The 24032-nt window shown below is 52.2% G+C and overlaps 8 protein-coding genes across 8 annotated transcripts; 3 read left to right on the forward strand and 5 right to left on the reverse strand.

Moving 5' to 3' along the window:
* Window positions 1–4: 4 nt before the first annotated feature.
* On the reverse strand, window positions 5–5044 carry BO94DRAFT_503461 (FG-nucleoporin NUP159). Its single transcript, XM_025609475.1, has 3 exons — window positions 4658–5044; window positions 3897–4590; window positions 5–3843 (listed from the first exon to the last, which is right to left on the reverse strand). Exons 1-3 carry the CDS (start codon window positions 4736–4738, stop codon window positions 188–190), a joined length of 4431 nt encoding a protein of 1476 aa, XP_025462117.1. The 5' UTR covers window positions 4739–5044; the 3' UTR covers window positions 5–187.
* Window positions 5045–5178: 134 nt separating this feature from the next.
* Window positions 5179–6340, forward strand: pup1 (proteasome core particle subunit beta 2; the record flags this gene model as incomplete). The annotated part of the gene is made up of 3 exons (XM_025615267.1): window positions 5179–5478; window positions 5556–5603; window positions 5696–6340. The coding sequence occupies exons 1-3, from the start codon at window positions 5353–5355 to the stop codon at window positions 6338–6340; spliced, it is 819 nt and encodes a 272-aa protein (XP_025462118.1). The 5' UTR covers window positions 5179–5352.
* Window positions 6341–6697: 357 nt separating this feature from the next.
* Window positions 6698–9041, reverse strand: BO94DRAFT_527861 (uncharacterized protein; the record flags this gene model as incomplete). The annotated part of the gene is made up of 2 exons (XM_025610403.1): window positions 8684–9041; window positions 6698–8628 (listed from the first exon to the last, which is right to left on the reverse strand). Exons 1-2 carry the CDS (start codon window positions 8991–8993, stop codon window positions 6698–6700), a joined length of 2241 nt encoding a protein of 746 aa, XP_025462119.1. The 5' UTR covers window positions 8994–9041.
* A 586-nt stretch (window positions 9042–9627) lies between these two features.
* Window positions 9628–10819, reverse strand: BO94DRAFT_478567 (class I SAM-dependent methyltransferase; the record flags this gene model as incomplete). The annotated part of the gene is made up of 4 exons (XM_025608694.1): window positions 9628–10316; window positions 10382–10543; window positions 10605–10684; window positions 10794–10819. The coding sequence occupies 4 exons, from the start codon at window positions 10817–10819 to the stop codon at window positions 9628–9630; spliced, it is 957 nt and encodes a 318-aa protein (XP_025462120.1).
* Window positions 10820–17992: 7173 nt separating this feature from the next.
* BO94DRAFT_540294 (uncharacterized protein) lies at window positions 17993–18873 on the forward strand. Its single transcript, XM_025612887.1, has 3 exons — window positions 17993–18290; window positions 18341–18575; window positions 18762–18873. Exons 1-2 carry the CDS (start codon window positions 18058–18060, stop codon window positions 18384–18386), a joined length of 279 nt encoding a protein of 92 aa, XP_025462121.1. The 5' UTR covers window positions 17993–18057; the 3' UTR covers window positions 18387–18575; window positions 18762–18873.
* Window positions 18642–19433, reverse strand: BO94DRAFT_503471 (thiamine-binding protein; the record flags this gene model as incomplete). Its single annotated transcript, XM_025609476.1, has 4 exons — window positions 18642–18889; window positions 18944–19046; window positions 19201–19306; window positions 19368–19433. The coding sequence occupies 4 exons, from the start codon at window positions 19431–19433 to the stop codon at window positions 18826–18828; spliced, it is 339 nt and encodes a 112-aa protein (XP_025462122.1). The 3' UTR covers window positions 18642–18825.
* Window positions 19434–19671: 238 nt separating this feature from the next.
* Window positions 19672–21141, reverse strand: BO94DRAFT_478525 (putative pyruvate dehydrogenase E1 component alpha subunit; the record flags this gene model as incomplete). Its single annotated transcript, XM_025608691.1, has 4 exons — window positions 19672–20177; window positions 20296–20750; window positions 20816–20949; window positions 21028–21141. The coding sequence occupies 4 exons, from the start codon at window positions 21139–21141 to the stop codon at window positions 19672–19674; spliced, it is 1209 nt and encodes a 402-aa protein (XP_025462123.1).
* Window positions 21142–21852: 711 nt separating this feature from the next.
* Window positions 21853–23999, forward strand: BO94DRAFT_540297 (uncharacterized protein). The gene has a single exon (XM_025612888.1). It carries the CDS (start codon window positions 21930–21932, stop codon window positions 23892–23894), a length of 1965 nt encoding a protein of 654 aa, XP_025462124.1. The 5' UTR covers window positions 21853–21929; the 3' UTR covers window positions 23895–23999.
* The last annotated feature ends 33 nt before the right edge of the window (window positions 24000–24032 follow it).

The following is a 24032-nucleotide window of genomic DNA, read 5'->3' on the forward strand; positions in this document are numbered from 1 at the left end:
AGTTGGTTGTGTCACGGATGATGTCAGTGCTGCCTCAGGCAGAACACAGTCGAAACACTGGTACATCGTTATTAAATGAATCGGATCTATGTACAAACGCTACCAACATCCAATGCCTGCACCACGCCGGTCCCTGCTGTTTTCGTGGTCGTGTCAAAATAATGAGAACAGACTGTCATCTCTAATCCTACAGATCGTCCACCCCCCGCACCTTGCACTTATTGTCCCCAATGGCCTTCATCAGACTGCTCACCATGTGCTGCCGCCGCTGCTTTTTCGTCTTCCATTGCGCAGTTTCCTCCTTGCTGACGAGCTCACCAACCCCTTCGACACTGCGCAGCCGGCTCGCCCGCGCCGATCCGTTGATGCTGGACCGGAAGTTAAGGCCCCGCGCAGCCGAGTCAGGGGTGTGGTATGCGCTGGTAGGACCATCAGATCCCGGCGTTGTCGGGAATCTGGCGACTCCCTTCCGAGGGGTGGTGAAGGGCGAGCCCTCCCGGCTGGCCGCCGGAGCCGACGTGTCGATTCCCAGTTTCTTGAGCTGCACTTCCAAGACATCAATGTCGCTGCGTTTACTTTCCGCCATGTTCATCATAGTAGCAATTGTAGACGTAACAGCCTCCACCGTCGGCCGTCTGGTAGCCTGTCGAGCACCAGCGCCATCCGGGCGAGGGGCGTCGGCGATTTTGGCCCGCAAAAGGGAGACCGCTGACTCAAGATCCGCCAGCTTAGCCTGGATATCAGTAGATGCCGAGCGGAGATCTTGTTGCAGGTTCACTTGCTCCGCAGAAAGAGGCGCGGAAATAATGGCAGCCGCTTCTGTGTGGGCGTCCAGAGTCTTGCGAATGCTAGCACATTGGGCTCGAAGCGTCAGAATGTCTTTACTCAGGAGGTCGCGGCAGCTTTCCAGCTTCTCCTCGACTCCTTGCACCCGCTGTTCCTCAAGAGAGCCAGCAAGCATGACAACAGCATCGTCGAGTTTCTCGATCTCGCAGAGGAGCAGCTTCTCATCCAGGATATTGGCCGGGTGCTCCTCCTTCAACATACCAACCCAGTTCGCATTGGGTGACTGTTTCTGGTACAGAAGGAACGAAGCCAACGACCTTGAATTGATGCCCAGAGTGTCGACCATGGAGTTGATGTCGCGGTATAACCGCTCAATCTGTCCAGGGATACCCGGTTTACTGGTCTCCCCAGCATAGTCCTGGTGAGGCAGGAACGGGTCAAGAGTTGGAACTGGCTCCAGGGGTCGTGCAAGGTCCGCACGCAGCCTCTCATCCTCATCATCATCCGAAAGGGCCTGCGCCTCCTCTTCTATCTGCTTCGCTTCCAGGTCCACCTGGGGCTCCGTCTTCTTGGGCTGCGGTCTCAAAAGACTCTCACGCCTGGCAGACTCCGTCAGTGAGGCCTTTCTCGCGGCAAGAGTGCTTCCTGGGCTCTTGGAAACAACAGGCTTCTGGCTTGAGCGCTTGAAAAGACTCTTCTGAGGGCCGGCCCGGACGGGGCTGGGCGACCTGGGAGGCTCCCTGTTCTGGAACGCCGGGAAAACAGGTTTCCCTATCTCCCCGAACAGCGTTCGCTGAGCCTGGGGTTGAGTCGGTCCGGGTTTAGCAGTTTGCGAGAATAGGCTACCTTTAGTACCTACGCCGAATTCGAAAGAACCCTCGGGGGTTGCCTTCGGACTTTCTTCGGGAGACTCGGCTTCGCTAATATCCTGTGAGACGTCCTCACCACTATCCTCAAAGTCGGATTCATCCTCTTCATCTCCCACCTCGTCACCCTCCTCCTCTTCCTCGTCTCCTTCCTCACTCTCTCTTTCAGACTCATCGGCATCGGAATGTTCCAGCACTGGACCGGGCTCCTCCTTGGGCGTTGCTGAAGGCTTCCGCACACTCGGGTCTGGAGGCAATGGCGCCTCTTCGGCATCCGCCTCGTCTATTTCTTCCTCTTCTTCGGGGAGTTTCGCCGTGAAGTCGGGGGGTAGAGGTGGTTCTCCTCCGACATCGGCTGGAGCAGGTTTCGCCTTGACAGTAAAGTCAGGCGGAAGGGGGGCGTCATCGACGGAGCTCTTGGAAACATTTGAGGAGGCAGAAGTATCGCCCGGTCCGTAAGAAGTCTTGCTGGTAGAGTCAGGAGGTAGAGGAGTTTGCATACTCGAGGCGAGGGGAGTGCGATGCGCATCCTCCGATGGCGTCTTTGTCAGGGGGGTTGTAGCAACCGTTGTCTTCTCAGAAGGAGGGGACAGCGGACTCGCGGTTGTCTTTGTTGTGGTATTTCCGAAAAGTGTAAAAGGAGATTTGGTAGCCTGGTTCTGGCCGAAGGGATTTGCCGGCTGACCGAAAGGATTGGGAGGTGCTGGTTTAGAGCCGAACAGCGAGGAAGGTGCGGAAGTCTCGATCTTGGACGGTGCCCCGAATACGGACGTCGGCTCCTTGGGTTCAGGCTTGGCTGGGGCGGCAGGTTCATCTTCCATATCATCCATGGACTCGGTTGGCGGACTACTCTTGTCGCTCGATACCAGCTCATCCATGGATGGACCGAATGAGAACAGTCCAGACGGCTTATCTGGCTTGGGGCCATCATTTACGGCAGTGCCGTCACCCTTGAATGAAGATCCTAGGACGAATCCACCAGAGCTTTGTCCGAAAAGACTCTTTGGCTCGTCCGACTTGGGGGGAGGGAATGCCGTGTCAGTATCAGTTTTGTTACCGAACGGCGATGGCACAGATGATTTTGCGAAAGGGCTTGCACCTGACACTGCCGCAAAGGGTGACTCTCCGGCGGGCTTTGACGTCGCAAGCCCACCGAATCCCCCGGAATTTGCGAAAGAGCCAAAACCACCTCCTGCACCAGTGCTTGACGCTGCAAATCCGAGACTCTTGCCTGGTGTGGATGGCTGGCCAAAGGTGGACGCGGCGCCCACAGCTCCAAAGCCAGATCTGCCAAACTGAGGCGAAGCAGTGCTGAAGGAAGCCCCCGGCTGTGATGGAGTGCCGAAGGAGGGAGCTCCAAATGATGGTGTTCCGAAGGACGGTTGCTGGCGAGCGCCCAACGTGGAGGGACTGCCAAAGGCCGGTGCAGCGGATGGTTTACCAAATGGGGATGCTCCTAGAGACGGACTGCCGAAAGACGACTGCCCGAACGCCGGCTGCTTGGGGGGTTGAATCTGTGCTTGCTGCGTTGGCTGCACTGGCTGCGCTGCCTGCACCGGCTGCACCGGCTGCTGCTGTTGACCCTCAGACGCCATGCCGTGGTAAGGGATTTTCTGGCGAATCGAATCTGCATATACGAACCACCAGGAAGAAAGGATACCTTCGTGATTGAGGAGCAGCAGGTTTGGCAGCGGAGTAGAACTCTCAGCAATATCTTCACCAGCGATCGGGGCTACAACATTTTCCGTGCTCGATAGGTCAACACCCAGCCCGATCACAGAGGTCTCCTCGGTAGATTCCTTGAGCGGAAGCGACGCTCTCTTTGTGTCATCGTTCACTTCCGTCGTAACAAAGAGCCCGGTGGTGGCCTTGGCAGCATCATCGCTAGCCAACGGCTGATCCGCCCTGGTGATCAGACCTACATCGGTGGAGGCAGTTGAAGACACGATAAGGACATCCTTCAAATGCGGTTTGTAGTCTCGGAGACGTGCGATGAACTGGTAGGCAGGGGCGCGCTTGACACCAAAGGGCATACATAACTCGGGCAACTTCTGGATCAGGAAAGGCGCCTGCTTTCTTCTGGTTATGACGTAGTAAGGCGAAGATGGCGTCTGACCCATATCGTCCTCGGCGGCGTTCGATGTATAGACCATTAAAAAGACGTCGTTTTCAAGCCAAGCAATAGAGGACACTGTACTAATTAGACATCTCACAGCGAATGAGTATTTGAAGCGCGGGACGTACCATGATGGTTATCCTCCAGATCTGACGGACGCGGAATGATATCTTTCTGGGCTCCCTCTGGGGTCATCTGGTACCCAGTGCCATCTGCGAGTCCCGCTACGAGCTGCTTGCCTTTGTTACTCCAGCAAACCGTGCTAACCCCAGACTTCAGCACCTGGCCATTCGGGCCCGAAAGTAGATTTCCGGCCTTGAGATCGGCTATGAGAAGGTCGCCTCCCGTCGTCACAAGCGCCAAAAGGGATGAGTGGGACTCTTCGGGTTGCGCAGGATTGGGGGCAAGGAAGCGGAAAGTGGTGCCGTTCGTCGGAATCGATAACGCCGGTTGCGCATTTCCTTGCAAAAGACTGGCAGTCTCGAAAACCGAAAGCTGGGTTCCATTCTCTGTGGCCAGCACGAGGGCGCTATCACCGGAGGCAAACGTGATATGTGTTGGTCTCGTAGGAATAGGAACTGTCGCTTGCACCTGGAATGGCTTGGTTTTGACCTTATCCTCTCCAGTGGGTGCAGATATGGCTGTCCTGATAGCGGAGGAGGAAGCGACGTAGAGGGCGTCTGGGCCAGCGCCGACAACGACGCCTTTCGTTGGTGCGACAGCGAGGAGGGAGCTTGTCGGGTTAGGAAGAGCATCTTCGGGCCAGGGAGTGTTGAGTAATCGGACATTGCTATCGCCTGACACGCCTTTGAACCCGACTTCCTAATTTGTTTTACCTCTCAGTCAGTCTCGAAATGACACCCTCACAGACGACTCCATTGCGACATACCTCTGCATAGACGTCGGGGAGCTCGGGTCCCAGTTCAGCGCTACCCCCAGCGGGGTTGGATGCTCCAAAGTTAAAAGCCATTCTGAGTCTGTCGAAATCGGCTGAGATTGAACGAGGACGGTCGCCTAGGGATAGCCTGGTCTTAGGAGCATGGGGAGAAGGTGGACTTTGCGGCGATGATGAAAAGGAGCGACGCTGGAGTGCTTGAGGACTCCGGTTGAAGAGCTTCCAGGTGCGCGCAAAAATCTTGACCACCTCCCCTCAAGGGAAGGAAGTGAAGTGGATAAGAAAGGGGTTCAGAGCCCTGGAAAGAAGAGAAACCAGAGCACGGCCAATGACTGGCGAGCGAGAAGCAGCAGCACGGAGGAGGTGTTGAGCGCCAGCAATTCCAACGACGGCAATCTCCCAGCCCAGCGGACAAAAACAGCGGAATTGCTCGCCCATTAGCTAATCTTCCCTGCCTGAGGCCGCCGCCATCAGGCGCCCGGAGCTTCGTCACTCCAGCTCGACCTCGCCGTTCTCCGCCATCTCCCTCCGTCCAGCTATAGCTCCTGTGTCCTCCCTCCGTCGTCCATTTCTTCTCCCTTATCGTCCCTCGTCAAACTCGGTTTGTCTTCATCCCGCGAAGTTTTGAACCCTTCACCTCTCACGGCCTCCGCCCTTCCTCACAGCTACCATCCCTCCACGCCGTCACCATGACAGGCTTCGATTTCTCCAACTACAACCGTAACGCGGCTCTCCACGCGAAGGGAGTTCCTCTCCCCAAAGCCACCAGCACCGGTACCACGATTGTTGGTTGTATATATGACAATGGCGTTGTGGTAGGCACCTCCGGGCCCCGACGAGTCCCTTCATGATACATGACGATCAACAACTCACCCATCTGACATAACTACAGATTGCAGCAGATACCAGAGCTACCAGCGGTCCGATAGTAGCAGACAAGGTAAGCTCCAAACCCACTTACTCTCCCCCTCCCCCCTCCCTCCTTCACTCAATCAACTTACAACTCCCTCACTAACCACGTGCCACGCCTAGAACTGCGAGAAACTCCACTACATCGCGCCCAAGATCTGGTGTGCAGGAGCCGGTACGGCCGCCGACACCGAGTTTACGACGGCACTGATCAGCTCGAACATCGAACTGCACGCACTTTCGACAGGCCGGCCCCCACGAGTAATCACCTGCATGACGATGCTGAAGCAGCACCTCTTCCGATACCAAGGCCACATCGGAGCGTATCTGGTGGTTGCGGGTGTCGACCCGACCGGTATTGGCCTTTTCACTGTGCACGCGCACGGATCGACCGACAAGCTGCCCTACGTGACCATGGGATCGGGTTCATTGGCCGCGATGTCTGTGTTCGAATCGATGTGGAAGCCGAATTTGGACCGCGATGGCGCGGTTGCGCTGTGCGCGGAGGCTATTAAGGCCGGTATCTTCAACGATCTGGGATCCGGTAGTAACGTGGACGTGTGCGTTATCCAGAAGGATCAGCCCACGCAGTTGCTGCGCAACTACATTAAGCCCAATGAGCGTGGTGAGAAGGAGCGCAATTACCGCTTCCCCAAGGGAACGACTGCCTATCTCAACCAGAAGATCATCAGCAAGGAGGACATGCGCAAGTACGTTTCGGTCGAGGAGGCGTCGGGTGATCCGAACTTGATGGAGGTGGACATGTAGAATGTGATTGTTACGATTGAGGAGTAACGCGCTGGTTATTTTGTTCTGGCTGAATCGTGTCTTCTACTTTACATCCGAGCCACGCATGAATAAACACATCATGAATGTAGGAGATTTTAGAATGATAATACCTTGGGAAAGTCTGATACGGACACTGTAATTTGTGGGTCTCATGCAGGAGACGAAGCTTTGTAAGCACGCCAGATGCATACGATTCTACAAAGCTATTTGCTTATTCTATATACAGCTCTGGGCCAAGAAAAAAGCCCGAGTAATAATGTCTTGAACAAGTTCAATGTAGATTTTAGGAAATTCTCACATAGGGCGAACGCGCTCGATTGGGGGAACGAATGCCCCTCACTCGTCAGGCCTGGAAAACCTGTGCTCCATTCGCGGCGGATCCATGAGATCTGCAGCAACATCAGCCCCCTCAACCTCCTCCACTACATCATAGACGTACGCATACTGCGTAATAGCGACGCGGAGTCCCTGTCGTCGGAAGCGTTCAACACCAGCGTGGTACATCGCGCGTGCTAGAGCAGGTTTCACAGGCGCATTATGTTTCACAAGGAAGACGTAGAGCCAATGAACGAGGCTATACGAACGGCGCGGGGTCAGGCGCTTCGAGCATGCAAGAGACACAGCGAGGAGGTGGATCATCTCTAGAGCTGCATGCGGGTCTGGACAGTCGCTGGTTCGAGGCTCGGGGTAGTAGCGCACCAGCGCCTTTTCCGAGGCGTTGGGAATGGGTACCCATGACTTCGACAGGGCGATTTTGAGAGGAGTATGAGAGCGAAGCAGACGGATCAGGGTCCAGACGCTTCGTGAGTCTCCGGTTCTAGCGAGGTCGAGACCATGCTCGACGAACTCCGGGGATGTTATGTCGATTTTCCGAACCATTTTCTCAAACTTGGAGAAGAAGTGAGGCGACGCTGCGTTGTAGGCATCAAGATCTGCAAATACATCTGCGAACGAAATATTTGATGACTCTAGCTTCGTCAAAGTCTGACGGGCCGATCTGGTGACTGAGTTCCTGGCCTTCATATCAACAGCTAGCATAAGTAAACCATTGGCAGGCATGTTCAGGTCATGAATTCCCTTCATCAGGCTGCTCAGCATGTCATGCTCAGCCACATCCTGCCTGAGTAATTCATAGAGGCTGAAGAGGCGTGCTATAGGTCTATCAGTGGCTCTCACATCCTTCCTCCACAGAGGACCATCAAGAAGGCTTCTGCTGAGAGTTCGTAATGCCCATAAACGTAGGATTATTTGGTGTTCCGGCGAGAAGGTCGAGTCAGGGGTATCACGCTGCGACTGGATATCAATCCATGCCATTGACGAAACGAGGCGTCGGATCTCTTGGACCTGAGACAAGCAGATGTGCCACCGCCCAAGCAGATTTGTCTTGTTGGAAGACATTAAGAATTCCGTGGTCGATATTATAGAAGCCGCTGCAATATTCGGCTTCAGGCTGCTTAATATCTCGCTGGCACATACTTCATCCGTTTTGTATTCCAGTCTCTTGGGAAATTCCAGCCAACGCGTGATGAATAGGGTGGCCCACGAGCAGCAAGCCGACTCCAGGCTCTGAGCGGCTAGAAGTATGGTTTTCGCCAAAGGCAAGTCCTCGCATACATTTCGTTCCCATATAGCTCCGAGCCACACGTCAACTAACCCCTCATCCAGGTCATTGTGCCCATAGATATCACACCGTCCGATCGCATCCCACATAGCTTGGTACATTGCTGTCACACTGTATGGTGACTGTCTTCGCTTTCCACTTTTTGTCGCTGCTAATTTTGGAATTGTCTCTATAATGGCGCATAACTCCTCGGGAGGAATCAACCCAAGCTCTAGAGCTTGAATGACGTTGTCGAAGAGTGAGTGCCATTTTGCATGGCTTGTTCCACGGGAAACGACATGCTCGACCACCGTAAGATAATTTCTTGCTCCTCGGATATTCAAGTGTGGGTCATCTAGAAACGATATAAGCTCTTGAACACCTGATTCCCCCCGCACTGAACACGACAATAAATGATCGAATATAAGGCGACTGTAACCCGGCTCTCGTAAGAGATCTATATCCAACTGTCGAACCACCCTCTTAACAGACGAAACCGTGTGGCACTCCCTCAGACGCGTCTTCAAGTATTGATCGCGCGATACATCGTCAGCCCCGTCCGGAGCCTCCGGCCAACCAGACGGCTTGCTGAACTCGTCCGAGTCGATAATCTCGTTGTAAGCCGGCGGGGGCGGGGGCGGAGTGCTCAATTGATAAAAGTTCGAGCCTGTAACATTTTAGCTGCCCTCCTACACCAATTGCACCTCGAGTCGACCTCGTACCCTTCGTTTCCCGTGGTGTCTTCCGGCCGTCAGTCCATTTCAGATGCTCCCGTCCATTCCGCCCAAACAAGCAGGCGATATCGTCCAGCGGCCCCGTGCCAGCTATTCCAGCCAATGCAGTATTCCTCCGCTTCGCGAGTCGTCGCCTGGCCTCCAATGGTCCCGGGACTCGGCTCTCGTAACGTCGTTGGCCGTTTGCGAATCGCCGGAACGCAGAGGCTAGAAAGTCCTCGCTGATCCAGACATGGTCTATCAGACCAGACGAGGAGGGCTGAATAGCATGCCTATAGGCATGTCTGCCGAAAGACATGAGGTGGCAGGCACATGCGAGGGAATCGAGGATTCCAGCCTGTCAGGTGTGGTCGATTAGCAAGGCGCGGAGCTCGAAAGATTGGAGAGCGCAAAGCCGCCGGGATGAGTAATCAGCCGGCCCCAAATGGAATTCCGCGTCTTTACTTGGACCATGTTTAGCTTCTTTTCTCTTTTCTGTCTTATTGGCCTGTACGGTATACTGGTTTATACTTTTCTATAATTGCGGGGCTACATGTTCATATTGCTGGTTATCTTGTGTATCCAAAATATGACATGGTCGTGTACCAAGAAAGCCCTCTTCTCTCCAAAAGAGTCATGAAGGGAAGCATGTATTTTCAAAAAGAAAAGGAGAGAAAGAGAGAAAGAAAACGAAAGGAAAGTTAGGAAAAGAGAAACAGTCGGAAAAGGAGAAGGAGGAAAAGAAACCCCCGCACGCCTTCTATGCACATACGTCTCTGTGGTCGGTGGTATCTCATGCTAATGCTAGCCAACACAAGCAATGGGGTAAGAATGGAAGGAGGACAACATGTGGTGATGAAAAGATATGATGGGCCAAAAGGCAGGTATAGACGCTAAGAAACAAATTCAAAATTGTTTTGAGGCCGTGATCAATAAAGCACCCCTCAAAGGCCTCATTGCGCATTGTGTGGCTTTCTTCCGGTTACCACGTAGTAATTCATGTAGGCGTGCACATCTCGGTTCTGGATAGCTTTCCGTACATCGACAAGGAAAACTTCAATTTCAGGCTTTGACCAGCCTAGGATCGTGAGTGGCTTGTAAGACCATCCAGCTATGGCTTCCAGTAGGTTTGCCTCGTGCCACGAACCGATAGTTCTTAGATGCGAATCAGTAGACCACGGGTTGACAGGGACTTTAGAGATACGTTCCTGAACGTCCTCAAAGCCAACTTCTCGCATCCAGCGTACAAAGCGGTGAGCTACTCGAAACTGCCGTGGCGGGTCTGAAATCTGGCCTGAACGGACGTGCAAGTCCATCAGATCTTGAAGGGCATATTCGCTGAACTTATCGGGATCTTCTGGAGGCATCGTTTCGTCATCACATTTTGGCTTCGGGTCGAACTCATCACACTGGACGTAACCACCCGGCTTGAGGTGCTTGAAGGCTTTTCGCAATAGGTCTTTATACGACGGCAGGGACCCCGAAAGGTGTCCGGCATGGATGACATCGAAGTGGTTGGGGCCCCATAGCCAGTCGTCTTCTGTGGCATCATCGACAAGGAAATGGACATTCTCGGGGACTTCGTTCGGTTGGACAGGCGACAGGTCGGTTCCAATGATCTCGGCTGTTGGAAATTCGGACGCTATGCAAAGATATGGTGAGAAACTGCCTAAGAGGGTGAGCCAGGAAGGGGTCGGTGTTTCTTACCCAATTCTATGGGCCATATACCAGAGCCAGTGCCGATATCTAGGATCCTCTTTGGACGTTGGGCTGGAGCAAATAGCATCCGCCCGTTGTTGACAAGCTTGAGCATATGATGTTGCATGTCCATACGGTCTAGTTCTTGCTCGTCGTTCGGGTACAAGTATGCTGGGGAAGTGTTTCAGTCAGACTAGCTGGCTCCGAGAGAGTCGAAATTGCCTAGACATACCCCCCTCATGATATCTGTGGTATCGCCTTCCATGTTCCATGGGGTAGTCCATAACACTGGCAGTCAATGACTGTGTGTCGCTGTTGTGAACATTTAGCCTCGGCGTATCAACGGGAGCAAAATTGTGTATGTAAACTATTCTTGCGCCTCTGCCTCTTTTTTGGAAGTATGAGGATGGACAGTACTTACTCTTCACGACTAGATCCCTGTGACATGATGTGTTAGTAAATTCTAGAGGGTTGCCGATCGAAAGAGAGATGTAAATGTTGGCCAAGAGTATAAAAACAAGAGTGTCAAGATGATCACCCCCAGAGGTATTGCACAAATCAGAAGTCCAAAGGGGGAAAGGCTTACAGCAGGCCTGCCAGCAGGCATAATGGGTACTGGTGGACTTGGAAACTGGGGCTTAGAGAGCCAGCGTTGGAGTGGGGGGGTAGTAGTACGTAGGTAGTATCCAAACCCAGGGCTCGGTAAGGCGAATTAGTCAGTGGGTGCTCGAAGAAGGAGAAACAATGTCTCATAGAAAGAGATCTAGGGAAGTCAATCACGGCCCGGGCCCGGCGACCTAATATAAATAAATATAAGGGTCTTGAGTTTACTAGGGAGGGAGGGGAAAGGCGCGTAGTGGAAGTAGTGAAGAAGGGCTTGCCAGTCTTCCGTTACTGTACAAGTGGTGGAGGCATGGTAGATTTGAAAAAAAATCTAAGACGTTACCCGAAATTGGAGATGACCATGGATTTTAAAGTGCCCGCTGTCACCAGCACTACAGAGTCTATAATTGTAGCTGGACAGGGGGGTGACATTATTGTGGGTAAGTAGCATCAGAGGTGGGTGAAGAGGAGCACCGTCGGCTGTCTTTTCCCAATTTCTTCCCTGAACCCGACAGGTTGGATTAAGTTTGACTTTAGCAGGATGGAGAAATACTTAATCCTACTAAAAGCTGAAAAGAAGTAAGAAAAATTAGAAAGATACCAGGAATCTTGGCCGTGACTGGACTAGACAAGCACCATCACATAATTAAGGGGCATTGGCAGCACTGCACCATTGGACAGGAAAGGTACGTCGTACGTCGTGTTGACAGCATCTCAGGCTATAAGTAATAAGTACTAGTAACTTGTCCCAGTAGGTAGTACCTTGTACTTAGTACCTATGCCCCGAGGTACTTCCTACAGGCTACAGGGTAGGTACAGGGTACTTCGTACTAGGAGCCGGGTGGTACCCACGGGTGTGAGTAATACTCCAACTGCACCCAACCGTGAACCAAGTGGGCGGTTCAGTTCGAGTGGCGGGAAAAGCAGCCCATCCAATGTCTGATCTCAATCTACTGACTTGGCCTGTCTGTCCTGTGTCCAGTGATCCACATACCTGAGCTCCCGCACGCTGCATGTATGTACTAGGTGCTTAATTTCCCGTTTGACGCTTTATTGTTGCCTTCCGGGGCGAAGTACGGAGACCGAGAAAGACGTAAGTGTTTAGTAGTAGTGTGTCATTCTTGCTTTCTGCCGAGCAAAACCAACCCCAACTAACTTCACTTAGCCTTCTGGAAGTCTGTCTCCAAAGCTAAAATCATGCCCCTTCGGAAAGTTTTCTCTTTTCTGCAGTTTCCGTTCGGAAAGTACGGGTACTACCGTAGGCAATCAACTTACGATCCTTTGGATTCACCGCAAGGGTTCCATGATCACCTGGAAGGCATCTTCTGCCTTCCTTCGGCTCGGGGCTGACCGTGGTTCTAAAGTAGCAGTTTCGGTGGAAGAGGGGACACACTAGCATCAATTATTGCGGCCAGAATAGAGAGATTGACAACGCATACATCAGTAGGTCATTAGGATCTGCCTTTTTCCTCCGGCTGCTCTTCTTTTCTTTTCCTGCGGGCACCGGCGCCAGGTAATTGGGTAGGTACTAGGTAGTACTAAGTAAACACCCCCGACGCCGTGCTAAATTAAAAAAAGAAAAAAAAAATCAAGAAGAAAAAAAAAAGCACGGGCGTCCCAAGTTGCCGGGAGCATCCAACAACGGGGTGTGAAACACTATTACTAAATTGATAGTTCCGTGCATATTGAATTTGGACTAGATGCGCTCGCTAATCAGGGGGCCGAGACGGTCAAAATGATGAATCCACGCCGGTCAGGTCGGTTAATAACTTAATGTCCTTCAGCATCCCCAGTGTGGCGGGCCCAGTGGTCCGAACACTCGTTCGTTGCGAAAGCCTTTAGAAAACCAGGGCAGCTGGAAAAGGTGTGTAACATTTGTCCAAGGGTCAATTGCTCGTAGGAAGGCAATATGGGAAATCCACCATGTCTGATCTCTCTGAGCGACAAGTACACGGTACCTCCATATCTAGTAATGGTACAATCCAACCGGAGGGGAGGGGAATGGATGATGATCTTCAACAGAACCCGAGACCCAATGGTTGTTGGTGCCGCACCGCTGGAAAGTTCCATCCACGGATCGCTGCCCCCCATTATCCGACTGGGCTGAATTCAGACGGTGTCGCGGCGCATGCATTTGCATGATCCTAGTAAGATAAGCCTGCGTAATTTATCTTTGACTCGAGGAAAGTTAAATAGATTAAGTGACAGCCAACTGAGAGGCTGCACATCTTCAGGGAAGGTGAGGGGGTTTTTCTTTTCCCTGTGCCTTTGTGCCCATCGCAGCAACTCCTTTGAAGGGGGGTTATAAGGTACGGGAGTAGGTAGCATGATAATAAACGGCATTAATCCTTCCATCTCTCGATATGGAGATCCACGGGGCGAAAGGGCTAACAAAATCAAAAAAGAAAAACAATGATGGACGGAGTTACCGCAGTATCCAATCTGTCGGGATCCTTGCCCCACCCACTCGTCGGCGGAATTCCACTTCGTCCCACTTGACCTCGACAGCGTCTGGCCCCCCCTGATTTTATTTCAAATTCATAGGTCCACTGTCCACTCTCCACCTTCGGTGATGCCGGGAAGCTCCCGTCTCTCAAGGTGGAAGTTTGTTGTTGAATGAATCACTAATCTTCTTCGAATGGTTGACACGAGCGTCTAGTGCAGATACTGCCTGCAAAACTCGGGCATCGCCGGAAGGATATAGATCAGAACTAGTCCTATCAACTCACCCGACAAGGTGCTGGACCGTTGGCGGCAGAGAAACCAGGTGAACTAGATCTGCGGTCACCACTATACTTGATAATACCATCTCGTCACGGCTTTCATGCCCAAAGGAGGGAGAGAGCCCCCAGCATCGTACGACAGTCGCAGATGTCTCATTATTTGAAATTTCTCGGTTGCCTCAGTGCTGGATCACCGCCCCGCAGACACTTCGCTGGGAACGAGAACCGAAATAAATAGAAAAATACGAACTAAGCTCTTGGGAAGGATATCTGGAAATTGACTGTTCCGAGCCACTACCATGCAGGAAAGATTTTCGCCATCATCAAGTCGTAAATCCAAATGACCTGCATGCTGTTGTACCTGTGGTAGATCATATCGCTAGGTGTATATGAACGTCTTGACTGTTGTTGGCATATTTGGCATCCCTCTCGCATCTACTCCGTTTTTAGGACGAGATAGGTGCTCACTGTGTGTACTAATTGTGGCATCTGATATTCGTAGGTGTCCCCATCTCCAAGACTGACACCGGGTTGGTGCTGGAGCAAGCGAGATCCGTTTTTGCTTCTGACTTTGGATTCTTGAACCCTCCATTTAGCTCCCACTTAGTCTCCTCACTACTCGGGACTTGTAGAGCTAGATACTTACCTACCTAAGTAGCTTGGCTAGGTCGTAGGTAGCTCGTACAAATACCGTACCGAAGTAGCACTCATCGAAAGCAGAGGACAGGTGATGATCGATGTGTCTGCCCAGCAATCGATCGACCAATTCCGTTTAATGTTATAGGTAAAGCAGTCGCGCGTGTTCACTCGGTAGACCATGTGCCAGCTACCTGGGGCTTTTCGCCCATCTGTCTAGGAAAGTATTCAGGCTGTTCTTACAATACCGCAGTGGTCAGGGTATTACTATCCCCCTCGCCCAGATTGCGTAAAATCTTCAAATTAGCAAGTCCAGCGTACTGACATCGACTGTCGATATCGGAAGTATCATACTCACGTATACACCTTGGATAGAGGCCGGACTGCAGGGAACATCCTGGTAGCTTATGGTTGATCTGGATCTTCACAATTGGTAGCACGCCCACCCGGTCTGCCGTAGCCCCAATGGCCCGTCTTTCTTCAGATAAGGGATGTGCCATGCTGGGATGGTGCGAGAATGGTGGTTTCATTTTCCAGCAGTAGTGTAGTAGTTCTATTCTTCAACCCACTCATGCTCAGTTTGACAGTAGTAGTAAGTGCTCCTGGGTTCCCGGGGCGGCATGCATCAGTTTCCGATTGGCAAGAGCAGCAGGGAAAAGTTGTCCAGTCATTAATCCTTAGCACAGCTGGCATCCCCACCGGCCGAGAATTATCGACCAGCAGGGATCATTGCCTTGATCCAGATTTTCGGAATGACACTATTCAAGGGTGTAAAGACGCTTGTCAAGCCATCGCAGGGGTTCCATTGGAATGGAGGATCTATCCGGGCGAAGCGGAGGATTATCGGAAAGGCCGATGGGAGGCCGGAAAGCGAGGCTACTTTGTAGTACCTATCTACTACTACTAGTAGGTAGGTGGGAAAAGAGGGGGGCTAAGGGAGACTTGCACCAGGACTGGCGAATGCTCGGGCTTTGAACCCTCCCAAGCCAGCCGGAAGCAGGCCGTCTCGCCCAATTCACTCGGGGCTAAAGAGCCTACCACAGTACTACTGCACTCGCTAGCTCTCAGAAGAGCATAGTTACGGCCGGGCTACTGCATGTTGAGAATATCCGTCAATCACCTGGAAAGCCCATCAGACCGATCCCTCCAACGGCTTTTCGATCCTCCACTCGAACCAAGTTCTCTGGATCTATCTAGTCCATCAAGTGCTTGAGGCCTTGACCCAGCCCCGAGGTTGTCCGGGCCCTTTGGGATCTCTCTCGTCGTTGTCGTGATCCTGACTTGACCCTTGCAGCCGACCCAACGACCTTTGACGACCGAGCCGGTGCCAAAGACAAATTTCAGGAAGGAAGTTGGGTGATCTTCCCAGTTCCCCCATTCTTCCGTGCTTAGTGCTGAGTGCTCGGCTCACCTGCAATAATCTCACTCGCCATCTTCCCAGTTTGCAAGGCCGGTAGCGCTCCAACTTTTACCCAGAAAACTCCGACGCACCCCGACTTCCAGACCGTGGAAATACCGCCGTCACAGCGGGCCTCACAACATGACCTTGATGGCCTCATTACACGCATGATGCAAGCTGTCACGTATCAGATCCTACATGGTACATTGCTGCTCTCGTAGTAGCGGTGTATGGGCGGAGGTGGAGACACCCAAAAAAAAAGGTGGTCATCGTACTTCAGAAATTTTCTAAAGCGTCATTACATTATACCCCGGGCTGCTCTTGTGGGCGTTAACCCGGAACCAAGCCTAGCAGCAGCAGCAGCTAATATCGCGGTGAGCTTCGCGATGAGCTCGAAAGTAATGCGAGACAAGAGGACTCAAAACGGGTCGACGGCGCGCATGCCCCGTAACTCGGGTGGGCATGGTCAACGCATTCTTGGCCCTGATAGGGGCAGACGCTCCTGCGCCAGGGAAGAACGAGGAAGAGAACGACATGCCAAGACCTACGAGCTGCCCAGATCTTCATCGTCATGATGCAGTCGAGACCTCCCGCGACGGGGGCTTGCCCAGGGCGGACTTCCGCATGTGGCTTCTTTTCCTTCCTGTATACCGAATTCTCATTTTTTTCTCAGTTCCACTCCAGCGGGCAGTAAATAATACCCGCCTGTATCGTGGCCAAGCATAATGTTCGCCTTGACTTAACAGCAGAGCCATTTGGTCAGTTCTGAACCATATCTTTGAGGAATTGACGTTGGCGCGCTAGGATCAGAATTACTTGCATGCCTGACGATGGGTGGGTGTGAGCATGCCACGACGCTCCCAAGGTAATGGATCTGGGACACCCGGGGCGGCCACGCAGACAAAAAAGCATTGACTTCTGCTTCTGGCTCGTGGTCCCAAAACTAGACCAGGTTTTATTACCTGGCACCCTGTCCACCTAGGGCGAGGATTCCTATTCTATACCGATGTGCACCGCAGATATTCCCTGCCATTGATTCCGCATAACCTACTAACAGAGTTATGTTGAACACACCTATCACGACGGCGTTATCGACTCCCTGCCGTCACTAGATCGCGTACCCTGCGCGCATAGGCAGATCATCATCACTGTGGGTTGCAGTCCCCTATACTCCGTATCACTGGCGCATCGGATGGGATTCTGAAGTAGGTACGGAGCACATTTTCCACCAAAAGCTCACCCACTACTGTGGGGCAAATGGTTTCAGTTGGCTGCATGTGCCTATGCCTAAAATAAAAAGCAAAGATGTTACATTGCAGATAGCTTGCAAGGCTAATCCTGCCCGGTATCTCGAGGCCGGGATGTTAGAGCCATTCTGGCGGGATCTCTTGGTCCAAGTATCAAGGCCTGTCTGGACTAGCCAGCTCAGCTTCCGCCATGCTAGGTACTATCGGACATATATACCCAAGATAAACCCTTGGTTCCCTACGCCTAGAATCTGAGATCGCTTGCTTTGGGCATGCTCCGATGCAGTAGATGGTTGTCTCTTGCATGACAGCCTGGAGGGTCCCGGGACAGTGGTCGTGTCGTTGTTGCGGAAGCCAGATGTGGGCTTGTGGGTTCAGATTGAACCCGGGGGGTTGTCGGGCGTCCGGGATGTTCATCCCAGCCATTAATGTCGGGACATATAGAATAAGGAACACCCACGCTGCCGATCTTTTCTGGGTAGGGCATATGAAGGCAGAATCAGAGTCTCGATGGTAGAAACCGTCTCTCTTCACTGGCTTTCCTGTCATATCGTATCGTTTATTCTTCCTGCCTCGTACTTTTGCCCCCGTGATCAATGGCCAGACCAGCTTCAACCTCACCTTGCTTTTTTTTTGGGGGGGGGGGGGGGGGGGGTCCCCTTGAACTCGCCACCCCCACCCACCCTTTCTTGTCCGACATCCATGTCTTCCTAGCTTCATACAATGCCTCCGTTGTGGGTGGATTTGTGGGAGAAGTGGCCGCACTAAGACGAGGAGAGACTCCCGAACGGGCAAGAGGGAGGACAACTGACAGCGAGCCTTCCCAGTTCCCAGGCATAGAAGGATCAGAGCCTAGTAGTACCTAGGATCTTCCCCACCCCCAAAGGTCGTCCGTGTGTCGATGCAGTCTCCAGGCCAAGGCTAGTCCAATGATGTGCCTTATCCCCGGCCGTATGATGCCATGGCCTGGAGACTGCAATCAAGCTTCTTGTTAGTCAAAAGTGGCCGGTGTGTCTGCCTTTCCATCCAGCACCCACTGGATTTGGCCGACCAGGACACACGAACGATGACTTCCACATGCTTCCCACTTCACCAGAAACCCAGTCTGCCCCGTATCCACCGAAGTGCAGGAGGTTCCAGCTAGTTGCATTTGCCCTTTTGCCAATTATCATCATAATCTCCTCGTCAGGTTCGGAGAACCTCGGACCCGGTAATGCTAACGCGATCAAGACTCACTATCCCCAAGTGAAGGGATCCAGACTCAACGTACCCCGCAATCATCACGATGATAGGACATCTATCTCTCGACGGTAGGTCCTAAAATAGCCTTAGTGACTCGGCTAATACGTGTTCTGCATAGATACCTATGCCCGAACTCGATCGCTTTAACCGGGACGCAACCGTGAAACGCACCTTTCAAATCAACCTGCCGTAGCGAAAGTGGGCTAGACGATACTGGGCACCCCATGATGCACTGTTACGGATCGATTAGCATCGTCTCTTTTTCGCTTTCCTCTTCGGCCAATTGTACTGAAGGCTTGCTGACCCATGGTCGGGCGAGTTCTTGTTCCATAGCAGAGCGCCTAACATACAAGGTACACAGTGCCCAGTTGTCCAACCTATCAGAATCTTCACATACCCCCTGCGTCCTCTAGCAGGAGAATTGATGCAGACTATGCTTTGGCAATTAGGACGCTGCCGATACAGTGAGGATATGAGCCTTCTTGATGGCATTCATCATTCACTTGACATCCTAAATACTGACTTTTACCAATACCTAGACTTTCTGTGTACACAAGACGCAAATTATCCCACGAGCGCCCAAGCGGCTTGTCCATGGCCGTATCAAATCGCGAGAGCCCTTTGCACCGAGGCTACATTAGCCTCCATCGGCTGCACCTTATCCGTCCTACACAGTGTGAGATAATCATATGGAAGCTGGGAGGACCCTAAATACACTCACCTAGTTGTGATGCGAATGTCCGTTTGAATCCTGGTTATACCTTCTTGATGGATCAAAGCATGGGCATATCCAATGATCTGGGATACCTGGTCCCACGATCCCTCTTCAATAATAGTCATTAGCGCTCGGGAACAAGGCTGATAGTTAGGTGGTATAGCCTAACGAATCCCTATCAAAGTCGTGAACCCTGCATCAACCATCACGACGAGGGAGTCCGTTCAAGCATCGAGAACACCCGCATGCGGCAGAATACATACCAACAATGGTTCCAGTGGCATGCATCTGATACTTGAGGCCTGATTTCTGCATCAGACGCTGGATATCCGCAACCTGCTTTGAGAAGGATGCATTTTGAGAGCCGATCTGGGTTTCGATTGTTAGAATTAGACGTCCATAGAGCATGAGTAGAGAGAAGGTAACATACTGGGATGAGAGAGAAATCTGCAGTGCAGTTCTCGGGGGTACTCAAGGGCAGGTTAGTGGAAGCCATTTCGACGATCGACGATGTTCTGCGACCTATCTACAACGGATCAGATGCTTTTTGAGTTAACTATATTGATGAGAGTCTTAGGATATGCACGCCCTTTATTTACCATCTCAATGTTGCCAATCATGATGACGTCCATTTACATTAAAACATAACCACCTATCTAGACTGAGGCACATGCTATGAGCTCACTATGAAAAAGTAGCACCACCTAGATTAGAGTTTCGGTGGCTTTCCCTTATCAACCCCGGTAGTAAGTTTCATCGACGGTTCTCCCACGCCGTTGCTGGGGCTCACTCCCTCGCACATAGGTATCCTCAAACAACACATCCAGATTCACTGGCGGCGCCGGCATCTTCTCCGCCTCCTGCGCTTCACGATCAACCTTGCTTCGGATCTCCTTATCCATCCCCTTCGCCTCCTCCTTGGTGAGCACGCCCCAATCGATCAACCTCTCCCGGTAGTTCGTGATAGGGTCATGGGCCCGCTCAGCCTGCACCTCATCCTTGGTCCGGTACGACGTCCCCGGATCAGATACCGAATGACCCGCATACCGATATGTCTGGAACTCGTACAATAGTGGTCCGTTCCCAGCCAAGGCGTACTCCTTTCCGTATTTGATTGCCGATATCACGGCGAGAACGTCCATTCCGTTGATGCGTAGTCCCGGGATGTAGTTGCCTCGTTTGTAGTACTCTGTCATTGCGGAGGCGCGCTCTACGGAGGTGCCCATACCGTATTTGTTGTCTGATGGAGAGAAACGTTAGATGATTAGTGCTATAGTCTTGAGGAAGTAGATGGACAAGATGGATGGGTGTATAGGTAGGTAGGAAAGGGGAGGGGAGGGGGGGAAGGAGGAACTCACTCTCACAAGCGAAAATGACCGGCAACTCCCACAACTTCGCCATATTATAAGCCTCATGAACCTGTCCCTGATTTGCAGCCCCATCCCCATAAACATTCACCGTGACCCTTCTGGTATCATCATACTGCTGCGCAAACGCTATCCCCGTCCCCAACGGCACATTGGCGCCCACAATCCCATTCCCTCCAAAGAAGTTCTTAGTGTACATATGCACAGAGCCACCCTTACCATGGCAGATCCCATCCCGACGACCAAGCAACTCACCCAGTATGGATTTGACACTCCCACCCCGCATCAACGTGAACCCGTGGGCACGGTATGCTGTAATCACCTTGTCATCGCGGCTGATCCCGTGTTCGATCCCCACCGCCACGGCCTCCTGGCCTGTCGACAGGTGGCAAAAGCCACGAACCTTTTGTTCCTTGTATAACTTGTCGGCCGCTAGTTCCATTCGTCTGGGAAAGTTAATGGCGGGGTCTAGACTTTTTGAATTGGGCAATGGAGAAGAGGGGGGTGGGACCTTATCAGGGACATGTCATGGTAGAGTTGCTTTAGTTGGCCTTTGGTTGTTTCCACGCTGTAAGGTGGGGGGTCGAGATTGTATGTTTCGAAACTATCTTCGGGGATGGGCACGTTGAAGGGCTTGGTATCTTCCTGGATTGGGGGGTTAGCTGCTCTGTACAGGTGGGAATGGTTCTTTGGCTGGGCTGGATTGGATTGGCTTATACGCACTGAAGGGATGTCCGAGACGTTGGAGACATGGGCCATGCATCGCCGGTATGGCAGGCCTGGACGTGTCCATGGAAGAGGGAAACGTCCCTTGGGTTTCAAGGATCGTGTGAGCATGGTTCTCGTGAAGCGCAATGGTGCTGGGTAGGGCGCTCTTGGATGGGCTTTTGAGCGGACGAGTTGGGGTAGAATTGGATGGGTCGTTTATGACAGGGAAGATTTGGCGAGGACTTTCAGTCACCGCTGATATTGAAAATTGAAGATTCCATCCTCTTGTTGTATGGGATCCTGGTGCTCCCCGGAAACGTGTAGTGACGCAATAGTGAACTCAAACTGCTTGCATGAGTAAGTCAATCAATCACCAATGACGGGCCTGCCAATAACAGCTCAGCATGGTGCACCGCAGAGTTAAGCTGCTTTCAAGGTTGTTGTTTCTGCCTTTCAACAGGTAAGTTCCCCTGTTGCTCTGGCTCTTTGCTTAGCGGCGAGTCCGTTGCCAGCTAAAGTCTGCCTAGCAGGGCTGAAAAACCTACGCCCTAGGGCTGCATACTAGCTCGGTAGGCCATTATAGCTCGGTAGTGGCTTTTGCACGAATGTATTAACTTCACGGCTTGGTCAAATGACAACAATAGAGAAAGGTTCGGATCTCCGAGAAATAATATAGATGTATTAGAGATTGAAAGATGGGCGTAGTATGGATAGTATGGGCGGGATTGCTGCCTTGCTGCCTGGGGCGCACAGACCGAATGACGGAGTGGAACGCGTGACGCGAATTGGCTGACCCAGGAATCAATTTACTCGGTTTGGGTTAATCTAATCAGCCATGATCAGGACCCGACAACCACCGTTGCAACGCCTATGGCTCACCACGAACTTCCGCACGACACGTCCGATTCCAAGTTGCGATGAGACGAGGGGAGAACCCGGGTACAACCGCCAATACTACTAGTCAGGGACAATTCCGAACTCCAGATAAGCCTTCCAGGATCCGCCCTACGACAGGTTCTAACGCGTCCAAAGGGGCGTCGGCCAGAACAGACCCCCCCGCGTCCTCGGCATCAACGTCGAGATCCTGGAAGAGAAGCACTGTCCCCGACCTGCGAGATCAAACGACTCTCACACAGATTGATTTCGTCACACCGATATCCCAGGACCCAGAGTCGAATGATGATGATCTCGACTATATTGGGGACCGATCCCGCAGTCGCCCGCAGAAAAGTCACGAGGTGATTGAGATCGATGATGACTCCGACCATGATGCCGATTATGAGCCTTCGTCGCGTCCGCAGCCGCATCGTATCCGTGGCGTCAAGTTCGAGCAAGGTGCAAAGGATGCCGGCTCCAAGCAAAAGCGAAGAAGCTCTCAAGGCGGAGGCGAGAAGAAGCAGAAGCGCAGAAAGAGCGGCGAAGGCAGCAATACCAGCAAGAAGGATAAGGACAAGGCAAAGGGTCATAAGACCCTTACGCAAATGGACTATGTGCGACGGTATCTGAAGATCGAACCAGATGATGATATGAAGCTGGAGTACACCTACATAAATCCGAAAAAGAGCGATGATCGGACAATGCACTCCAAGGATACTGGGGACCAGATACCGCAAAATGGCCCTCAACAAGGTTTGAGCGAGCGTAAGATGCGAAAACTGAAAAATGATCCGGGCGCAGCGATAGCAACGGAGGCTGCAAAAGATCAAGCACGAATATCGGGGGATCCAGTCACGCCGCAAAAACGACTCAAGTTCGAAATACCTTCGTCTCAATCTCCCGAAAGCCCCGGCATCGCAATCATCACGTCTTCCCAGTTCCATAGCGCCACTCGTTCTCCACGGGAGCATGTGTCTGCGAGACTCGCCAGCCGTTGCATCAAGGAAGAATCACCGACCTTGAATCGCATCAAAGAAGAATCTATTCCGGAGTCAGAGCCTATGTTACAATTCCCTGACGATTCATTGACGCAGTCTGTTGTGCCAAACTCGCCACTATCCAATCGAAACACAGCCAGTAACGCATCCACCAACGCACCAGCCGGTCAATCAGAGTCTCCGAAGAAGCCAACCCTATTTGAAGAAACCACCGAGACCTTACACGATAAAGAATGTCCAGCGAATACACAAAGAACAGTGATCTACGAGACAGATGCGGAGACAGATTATGGCGACCTCGAAGAGGAATTACCGGACGCTCCGGGTTCCCCAACTCCAGAACCAGTTGGCCATGGCCCTACGACTGGTGACCTTGCCTTTGACTCCTCGAAAGAAGACTCGCAAGACCAAGATCTTCCACCTATGAACCCATCAGAGCTAGACGTTGAAACGGAGCCACCGCTTCCGGAACTAAACCCAGCCTCAGAATCATCTATATATTACCAGAGAATGCCAGCCACCCAGTTTCCCCTTGGTACAATACCGACTTTGAGCTCCCAGAGATTGGCCGAGCTCTTCCCTGAGGATTCGTCCGACCAACTCTTGAAGACCATGTCACCGCTACCATCATCTCCCAGAACTGAAAGCCATCCAATGCCAAAACCTGACCTGCCAGTTATAGGCCAGACTCAAGCACAAAATGCTGCAAAGACCCCGACGGAGGTCGTCCCTGAGTCCTCTCCCATCACACGTCATGGAAACAGCACCAAAGCCAAGGGGTTGATGCCCCCTGAACCCCTTGCTCGAAGGGACGTGGTACAAGTGGAGTCTTCACAGCCAGCAGACCGACTCCACAAGCAGAATAAGGAGGATAGTTCCGGCCCTCGTGGAATACTGTCAGGCAGCCAAATCCTCACATCGAGTGTGATGGAGAGCGTGCCCCTCCCGGCATTCCTGATGGATAGTCAAGATAGCGTGGGAGAACCCTACAGCTTACCAGACTCGTAAAGAGTATGGGACAAACCCGACCTGGCACCGCCATATAAATCACGAAATTAACGAGCAACGGCCAAACATACACCATAATACCAATTAGATATATATATTCTTGACCATCTTGTTCAAATGCGTAGACCTCCACCACGT

Source organism: Aspergillus sclerotioniger (assembly GCF_003184525.1).
Source record: "Aspergillus sclerotioniger CBS 115572 chromosome Unknown BO94scaffold_45, whole genome shotgun sequence".
Lineage (NCBI taxonomy): Eukaryota > Fungi > Ascomycota > Eurotiomycetes > Eurotiales > Aspergillaceae > Aspergillus > Aspergillus sclerotioniger.